The sequence below is a fragment of the Eulemur rufifrons genome, chromosome 16, assembly GCF_041146395.1.
Source record: "Eulemur rufifrons isolate Redbay chromosome 16, OSU_ERuf_1, whole genome shotgun sequence".
NCBI classification, from domain to species: domain Eukaryota; kingdom Metazoa; phylum Chordata; class Mammalia; order Primates; family Lemuridae; genus Eulemur; species Eulemur rufifrons.
Window position 1 is genome coordinate 80,645,211 of NC_090998.1, and position 9,773 is coordinate 80,654,983.

The 9,773-nt window shown below is 39.7% G+C and overlaps 1 protein-coding gene across 1 annotated transcript in view; it reads left to right on the forward strand.

Moving 5' to 3' along the window:
• The window catches only part of TXNRD1 (thioredoxin reductase 1), a 52,284-nt gene extending 45,489 nt beyond the window's left edge, over positions 1 to 6,795 (forward strand). Inside the window, exon 14 of the mRNA XM_069491343.1 lies at positions 4,919 to 6,795. Coding sequence (XP_069347444.1) covers positions 4,919 to 4,981 — 63 coding nt within the window. The 3' untranslated portion in view covers positions 4,982 to 6,795. The remainder of the gene's footprint in view (positions 1 to 4,918) is intronic.
• Positions 6,796 to 9,773: the final 2,978 nt, after the last annotated feature.

Below are 9,773 nucleotides of genomic sequence, written 5' to 3' on the forward strand. Positions count from 1 at the left end.
TTCTAAATCAGTTCCTGAGAAATTCAACCTAAGCTTGCAAATTCATAAAACTGGAATATGTTAAAATGTATTCTTTGGCTCTTTGTTTTTTTCCCATTTTAAAAATTGAAAAGAAAGCATGTTTGAATTGCTCATGATACTATCATCCTCACCGCTATTTTCATTATCACATATTGTTTCCTTATCTTCATCCATACGCATTTTTTTTAACAAAGGAATTTTATTACTTTTCAAAAAAAGTTGTACTAGTTTACAATGTCATCAGCATTGAATATAAGTGCTAATGAAAATGTTGCAAAACTCAGTGTCAATATATTTTTTCTATAGTAAAGCATAAAAGGGATAACTAACTAATTCAAGGATTTTTACATATCTTTGCTAACATAGATGAACCTGTTATAGTTACTATTTTTTTGGATGTGAATTTTCCATATTTTCTTCTGGGTTTGTATTTTAAATGTTGTAAAATATTGCCCATTAATACTTGGCTCTGGATTTTTTGAGGAATGAAGGCTTTGTCACTCTCTGAGGCTAAAGTAGACCCAAAGGCTTTTCTCATATTGTTTCTCCTTTACGCAAAAGTATCTTCTTTATTCAGAAGCATTTTTGTTTTTATGTGTAGGTAATCTTGAGCAGTAGCAAGTAAAAATTGTCTAAGTCTGTTGAGACTTTAAGTCTACAACCACCCAATGTTGGCAAAGATATGAAACAAGGGGAACTTGTTAGTCACTGCAAATGAGAGTATCAGTCAGTTCAGGCACCTTGGGAATCCAGTCAAGTCGAAGTTTCACCCACCGTCCTACCTAGCAGTTCCACCTCTGGGCAGGGAGACTGCTAGAATGTCACAGCAGCATGTTGCAAAGAGCACATTGGCAACAGCTTGGATGGCCAGCAGAAGCAGCCCAGATACGTGATTTGTAATATCTTCAACATTTGAATAATTGAATACTACAGTATACACTATATATACTAGATTATATATGGTATATGTTAATGGAAAGGAACTCAAACTCAGTAAATAATTTACAGAGGTTTATTCTGAGCCGAATATCCATGGCTAGGAGAGCCACACCCAAGAATCCTTGAGTAAGTGGTCTTACCATGATTGGGTTACAGTTTGGTTTTATACATTTCAGGGAGACAGGAATTACACATAAAGTCATAAATCGGTACATGGAAGGTGTACATTGATTGGTTTGACCTGAAAAGACAGGATATCTCGAAGCAGGGTATTACAGGTTATAGGTGGGTTTAAAGATTCTTTGATTTGTAATTGGTTAAAGAAATGAAGGCTTGCCTAAAGGCTTGGAATGTTTTGAGTTAAGATAAGAAAGTCTGCTAATCAGAGACAACCCACAGACCTATAGCCGGACTTACCTGATCTGTTAAGTAAGTGGATGACCTGCAGGTGTGGTTTAAGCTTTGTCTTGGCCTTAGGCCTGTTAATGAGTTACAAAGGGTATATCCAAGAAGGGGTGGGGGCAGGAGGAGGCATGTCTGAACTCTCTTGTCATGGCCAGCAACTCAGCGTTAGGCTATTTCTGGGGTCCCCTTGGCCAAGAGGAGGGGTCCATTCAGTCAGCTGGAGGGCTTAAGAGTTTATATTAGTATATATATATATATATATATATATATATATATGCGCACGCACACACACACACACACACACACACTATAGCAATTGAATTGAACTTCCATTCTGTGAAAAATGAAAGAATTGGAGCTATTTGTATCCATATGGGTGAATTACAGATATACAGTATTGAGCCAAGAAAGCAGGTAGCAGAAGAATACCTACACCATCTTGCCATTTGCATGTAAAACATTTTTTTAAACTACAAAAGAAACACAGGAAGAAATGCATAGGAATGGTAAGTGCTGAGTGGGTGGAGGGTAGAGAAGAGAAGGCCATCGGGGAGGGGCTCTAACTGTGGGCACATGGGTGTTTATAGTAGCATACCATATACCTGTCTATATATGCAGAATATTTCATGGTGAATTTCTTCTAGAGAGTTGACAAGCAACTAGGGTAACTGATTTAATTGTTTCAATCATCTTCATGCTAATACAACCTAAACTTTCTTTTTTTAATTATTGAAAGTAAAAATGTATTAAAAGGTACTTATAAATAATAGCCAAGAACCTTTGTCTATCCTAAGATCCCAAAGATTTTCTTCTAGGATTTCTTTTCCTAGAAGGTTTATAGTACTGCATTTTGTATTTAAGTTTATAACCCACGTCTAATTAATTCATCTGTAGGGTGTAAAATTTAGTTGAGATTTTTTTAGCCTATGGATATCCATTTTCTCTGGTACAATTTGTTGAAAAGACAAAGCCTTCTTCCTTCTCTTGCTTTTGTACCTTTGTCAAAAATGAGTTGGACATATTTGCATGAGTCCATTTCTGGATTCTTTATTCTGTTCCACTGATCTGTGTATTTCCACTAATATCATACTGTTTGATTACTGTAACTGTATACTAAACCTTAATATCCAGTAAAGTCATTCATGTACTTTATTCTTTTTCAGTAATTATTTTAGCTATTCTAGGGTCTATGGTTTTTCATATAAATTAAAAATAACCTTATCTATGTGTATGAAAAATCTTGCTGAGGTTTTATGTTTTTTAATGCAAAATAAATTTTTTTAAATTTAAAAATATTAAGGGGGTACAAATGTTTTAGGTTACATGGGTTGCTTTGTAGTGCTTGAATCCCATTATAGGTGTGACCGTCACCCAAATACTGTTCATTGTACCCATTAGGCAGGCTTTTGCCCCTCCCCTCCTCCCCTCTCCCCCTGGTTGATTTCCACTGAGTTTTACTTCCCTCTGTGCACATGTGTGCTCATCGGTTAGTTCCAGTTTAATAGTGAGTACATGTGGTGTTTGTTTTTCCATTCTTGAGATACTTCACTTAGGAGAATTGTCTCCAGTTCCATCTACTGCATGAGTCCATTTCTGCGTTCTTTATTCTGTCCCACTGATCTGTGTATTTTCACTAATACCATGCTGTTTGATTATTGTAGATTGTTGCAAAAGGTATCAAGTCAGCATTTTATGACTAAGTAGTACTCCATGGTATACATATGCCACATTTTATTAATCCACTGATGAATTGATGGGTATTTTGGTTGATTCCACATCTTTGCAGTTATGTATTGTGCTGCAGTAAACATTCAAGTGCAGGTGTCTTTTTGATGAAAAGTCTTTTTCTTTAGGTAAATACCCAGTAATAGCTGGATTGAATGGTAGGTCTACTTTTAGTTCTTTGAGAAATCTCCATACTGTTTTCTATAGAGGTTATACTAATTTTCAGTCCCACCAACAGTTTATAAGCATTCCTTTCTCTCTACGTCCATCCCAGCATTTATTGTTTTTGGACTTTTTAATAAAAGCCATTCTAGGCTGGGTACGGTGGCTCACGCCTGTAATCCTAGCACTCTGGGAGGCCGAGGTGGGCGGATCCTTTGAGCTCAGGAGTTCGAGACCAGCCTGAGCAAGAGCGAGACCCCATCTCTACTAAAAATAGAAAGAAATTATATATGGACAGCTAAAAATATATATAGAAAAAATTAGCCGGGCATGGTGGTGCATGCCTGTAGTCCCAGCTACTCGGGAGGCTGAGACAGGAAGATCCCTTGAGCTCAGGAGTTTGAGGTTGCTGTGAGCTAGGCTGACGCCACGGCACTCACTCTAGCCTGGGCAATAGAGAGAGACTCTGTCTCAAAAAAATAAAAAAAATAAAAAAACAAAAGCCATTCTAACTGGAGTAAGGTGATAGATATCTCATTGTGGTTTTAATTTGCGTTTCCCTGATGATTAGTGACGTTGAGCATTTTTTTCATGTTTTTTGGCCCTTTCTTTGTCTTTTGAGAAACTTCAGTTCATGTCTTTTGCCCACTTTTTAATAGGCTTGGTTTTTTTTTTTGTTTTTTTTTTTGCCTATTTGCTTGAATTCTTTGTAAATTCTGGACATTAGCCCTTTATTGGATGTGTAGCTTGTGAATATTTTCTGCCATTCTGTAGGTTGTCTTTGTTTGCTCTGTTGTTTCCTTAGCTGTGCAGAAGCTTTTTAGTTTAATCAAATCCCTTTTATTAATTTTTGTTGTTGCCATGATTGCCGTTGGGGTCTTAGTCATAAATTCTTTGCCTAGGACAATATCTAGAAAAGTGTTTTCTGTTGTATGTTCCTCTAGTATTTTCATGGTTTCATGCCTTAGATCTAAGTCTTTTATCCATCTTGAATTAATTTTCGTGAGTGGTGAAATGTAGGGGTCCTGTTTCATTCTTCTGCATGTGGCTGTCCGGTTTTCCCAGCACCATTTATTGAATTAGGGCTTCTTTTCCCCCAGTGTATGTTGTTGTCTGCTTTGTCAAAGATCAGTTGGTTGTAGGTAGGTAGCTTTATGTCTGGGTTTTCTGTTCTGTTCCATTGGTCTATGTCTTTGTTTTTGTACCAATATCATGCTATTTTGGTTACTATAGCATTGTAGTATAGTTTGAAGTCTGGTAATGTGATGCCTCCAGATTTGTTCTTTTCACTTAAGATTGCTTTGGCTACTTGGGTTCATTTCTGGTTCCAAACAAAGTGTAGAATTACTTTTTCTAGATCTGTGAAGTATGACGTTGGTAATTTGATGGGGATTTCATTGAATTTGTAAGTCATTTTGGTCAGTATGCACATTTTAACAATGTTGATTCTCTAAATTTTTTCCTCTTTCACCTTGCTTTTAATATGTTTTCTTTCTTTTATCCTCTGGAGAAATAGAGGATATCCTCAGTCACATTACTTCTCTATTTTATTCATTTTTAAGTAGTCACATAAGTCATTTTTAATGCATGCGATGTTATCTGGACTACTCCATGATAATTCATTTGCTCAGGTATCTGAAAATGTCACTCTTCCTCTTCCCTGCAGATCTTCACAACACTGTCCGTGACCAAGCGCTCTGGGGAAAGCATCCTCCAGACTGGCTGCTGAGGTTAAGCCCCAGTGTGGATGCTGTTGCCAAGACTCCAAACCACTGACATGTTTCCTTGTCCAATCCAAGGCAAAGCTTTCAGGAAGGTTCTTGGGCTCCTGGCACCTGTGTCTTGTGCCTACCACCACCCAAGGCCCCCTTGGAGCTCATGGCTAGGAATCAGTGAGTGGAAGGCAGGCAGCATCACGCTGGGGTCACTCTGACGGACTCGAAACTGACATCAGGCAGTGCATCGAAAGGATGCGTCCATGAAGTCACCAGCCTCAAGCCTGTGTGGTGGGCAGTGATGGAACAACTGTCGAATCAGTTTTAGCATGGCCTTTCCTTTGTTGGTTTTCTTATTCCCATTGTCAAGTTTTCTAATGTTGATTGTTTTTCCTTTTTTCTCCATGATGTTAATGATATTAGAGATGAAAAATGTTAGCACTTGATTTTTATCCAAAAGCAGGTCATGGCTGGAGTATACAGATAAGGTGTCTTGTTGCATGGAAGGGACAAGTTGGCTCACTTGGAGGCTCCGTAGGCTTGTCAGAACTGTCTTATGACTAAGATGGACTGTTCTACTTTACTGACCTGTTCAACATTTTCTCCTCTGATAAGTTATATGCCCAAAACAAGCAAATCTGTGATTGACTCTGGCCAAATTTGCCCCCATGTGCTACATCACTGATTATTTTAAGGTCTGTTTAGGAGGGGAAGTGGCTACTTGGCCAGACTGTTTGCAGTCATATTCCACTGCGTGGGACGTGTTAGTAATGTATGTTTCCCACCATTGTTCATCACGGATGCAGACGTACACTTGAAAATGGAGGAAAAAGAGTAAATGTCTTACTCTATTTAGTTTATTATGTGTTGGTCTAAGTGAGCTGAGATTGTTAGCAATGGAAAACACATAACTTGTTTAAAACTCTTTTTTGTCTAGCTTTATGCTAAAAACACAAAATATCACAGCTTTATTTTGTGTGTGTTAGGGATCTAGTCCTCCCTAAGAATTACCTTCATAGGAAAATAGGCCTTTTCATATTCGTGATTTAAATCTTTTGTGGTAATTGCTTTTTAAAGGAAGCTATTAATATCATAAATTATTACTATTGAACACAGGTGGATGTGAAGGATTTTCATTTAAAAACCAAGTGGTTTTGACTTTTTCTGTTGAATGAACGACCATACCTGCTAAAGTGTTTGCAGAAGTATTTATGCTCTATTAGTACTCCAACTTGTATTATTATAAAGACTTAAAAATTAGGTCTTCAGTTATATATTTCTATGTAAATGTACTGGCTAAGGATTATAAGTTGAGTTTTGAACATGTGCTGTGGATATCAGGCCTCCTGCCAGCAGTTCTTGTAGCCCCTTTTCTGTTCCCTTCCCTCCACCTATCTTTCTCAGCTACAGCACTGACTGGTTGTTTCAAAGTGTATTTCTGAGCCACCTCAGGGAACCCATGTGTCTGGCATCTAGTCAGCAGGACACCTGGCCCTGTCCCACAGGGCTCTGCCTCTTGTCCTTATCCCTTCTGGTTATATGAAGGAAATGGGAAAAGGGAAAGGGGAGAGGGGAATTGAGGCAGTTGACTTGTTTTATTTATTTTTTTTTTAATTTGTTTTTTCTCCAAGTCTGCCGATCTCTGAAATTAGAACAATAGGCAGTATGAGATATTTGTGCCTGATCATGTTGTGATTCTCTCTTAGTGGAATGGGATGTTCTGTCCCCACAAGAAGGATTGTACTTCATAGACTTGTCTTGTTTAGGTTCTGTAATTGCCCAGTGTATTGAAACACATACTAAATTCCATGTATTTTTGTTACAAATCTTCTGGGAGAAAATGTGAAACATTAAAAGGTATTAATATCCACATGTGTGCCTGTTTATTGGACAAGGGTCTTGGGATTATCTTCAGGAGTGTCCAGTAGACCTCCAGTTTCGTGTTGAAGACGATAAGAACTAGCTGCCAAGTAGGCTTCAGTGACTGTGCTGTTAGGCCTGCTTGGTATCTGCTGAGGTTTACACGTCAGTGTTGGCTTTTCTAGTTCCATTTTCAGCTTGTCCTGATTTGACCTGTCAGCCCTTAGGGTGGCAAAGTCACCCTAGAGACAGCATGACTAAAGTTGAGCTGGGTTTCCCAGCGCTCTGTGCATCCATGACTGCATAGTGCATTAACCCATACAGTGCTGTGAAGGGTGTGCGATCCTTTCTTTGTCTCTGGACTGATCATAGACGCATTAATACATTTTGGGTATAGGGTAGACTGGTTCATTGCCATTTCCCAGTCCCTAGAAGTATCAGGCACGTATGTGTTCAATAAATATTTACAGAAATGTTGGTTGCCACATTCAGATTATTCATTCACATGCACTTAATTTTCGTATGCATCAGTTGTTAAGCAGAAGCTTCTGTATTTTGGGTAATCCTTACCCCCCAAAACTTGCCAGTTTGTATTTTCTTTCCATCCTGAGTAACTGTAGTGCGCTCACAATAACAGCTAAATGAGTGTTTACTGTAACATGTGCCAGACACTGTGCTTGACACACACTTGCTAACTTAATCCTTATAACAACCCTTTTGTACCCATTTATAGATGGAGAAAGGCTCAGAGGTACGAGTCACTTGCTCAGGATTACACAGCCAGGTAGTGGTGCGTCAAGTTTTTGAGGTCAGAGCTGGCAAAGGCCCAGCCTCTTAGTCACCTTGGCATACTGCGTCCCCATTCGTCTCTGACTCGGGAGCTTTCAGACTGCTGTGTCAGTTCCTGGGACTGATAATTTTTCCCATACCATCAGGCAGTGCTGTCTGCACACGTAATAAATACCTTGTCTGAAATGTCCTAACGCTTTTTCCCACTGCCAGTTTACTTCCATGCTATAGCCAGGATTTATTGCCCAACATTCCCTTGCCTGAAGCCTCTGAGGGCTTCCCAAAACCTGCAGCTAGGTCCACAGTGCCTTGCTAGACCCTGGCCCTGTCACCTACAGCTCTGTCCTCCACTTTGACTTGCCTGTTCTGGCCATACCTACAGTCTACCCCCAAATACAGTCTCTACTCCGAGCCTCCCTTAAAGGTCACCTGGCCTGGATTGCCTCCAACCCAGTTCTCTGCCTTTATTATTTATTAGCAGGATACTCTATTGTCTTTAGAGCTCTTTGAACTACTGTGCGTGGTGACTGGTGTGTGCCTCTGTTAGATAGGCAGGTAGAACCGTACCACTTGGGTCAGGACCTACCAGAGATGGCCACATGGGGAGCCTATTCATTTCTTCCTGTTATGTCAAGAATTTCTGGTTCAAGTGTTAAAGGTACAAAGGATCTAAACAAAAATGGTCAGCCCCACCAGTGAGGGGAAATGCAACTCAAGCTGCAGTGAGGTATCATACTTAACTGTGATGGTTATTTGTGTCAGCTTGACTAAGGCGTGTCCAGATAGGTAGGTGGTAAAACATTATTTCTGGGGGTGTCTGAGGGTGTATCTGGAAGAGATTAGCAATTGAATCAGTAGAGAAGGTCACCCTCACCAATATGGGTGGGCATCATCCGAGAGTCCAAATTGAACAAAAAGCAGAAAGGTGAATTTGTTCTTTCAGTCCTTGAGCTGGGACATTCATCTTCTGCCCTGGGACCTCGCTGCTCTGGTTCTCAGGAATTCAGATTCGTACTGGGACTTACATCCCTGGCTTCACAGTCTCAAGCCTTCGGATTGGGACTGGAACTGCACCACCTGCTTTCCTGGGCCTCCAGCTTGCAGATGGTGCTGTGGGATCTCTCAGGCTCCATGATCACAAGCCAATCCATGGTAATAAATCTCTGTATTTTATTTATCTTTTTTGGGACAGGGTCTCGCTCTGTCACCTGGGCTATAGTGCAGGGGCACAATCATATAGCTCACTGCAGCCTTGAACTCCTTGGGTCAAGTTTCTGCCTCAGCCTCCTGAGTAGCTGAGATTATAGGTCTCACCACAACACCGGGCTCGGTTTTTTAATTTTAAAGTATCAGTCTCACAAGTTGCTCAGGCTGGTCTTGAACACCTCAGCCTCCTGAAGTGCTAGGATTAGAGGTGTGAGCCACCATGCCTGGTCAATAAATCTCTATGTTTTATATACATATATATATCTATAAAACATTGGTCTGGTTCTGTGGGGAGCCCTGACTAATGCACCCACTATATTACAAGTTTCAAGAGTCTGACAGTATCAAATGTCAGCAAATATGTGGAGCAACCGGGACACTTATTTTTTGGTAGTGGTGGTCCCAATTGGTACAATCACTTTGGAAAACAATTTGGCATTACCCAATAAAATATGTGTGCACGGTTTGTGGAGGTAAACATGTAAGTTATTGCACACAAGGTGTATATCCAGCACAATTGTACATCAGTGCACCAAAAGACATATACAGGAATGTCCCTAACACTGTTAGCAAACAACAAAACCCCAAACAAAAACAGCGTAAATATCCATCAGCACAAGAATGGGCAAATGAGTTGTGTATACACAGAAGATTGTAACAATTCCAAGCACATTGTAGTAACTTTATACATAATTTGGAGGGAAAGAACACCCTGAAATCCCACAGATTTCATTACTCTTCCATCTCATCTTTACCATGGCAACTACCCTTTATCTTTTATATTTTAGCTTCCTTTATCTTTCGCTCTGATTTGCAGTTGCTGACTAAATTGTTTCTCCAACCCACCCTTCCACGCTTAATTCTGACCCAATCATGTAATAAATAATCATCAACTTTTACCATATGCATGCTTACTGTCTGCACAGTAAAGTTGTGTTCTAAGTGCTACAC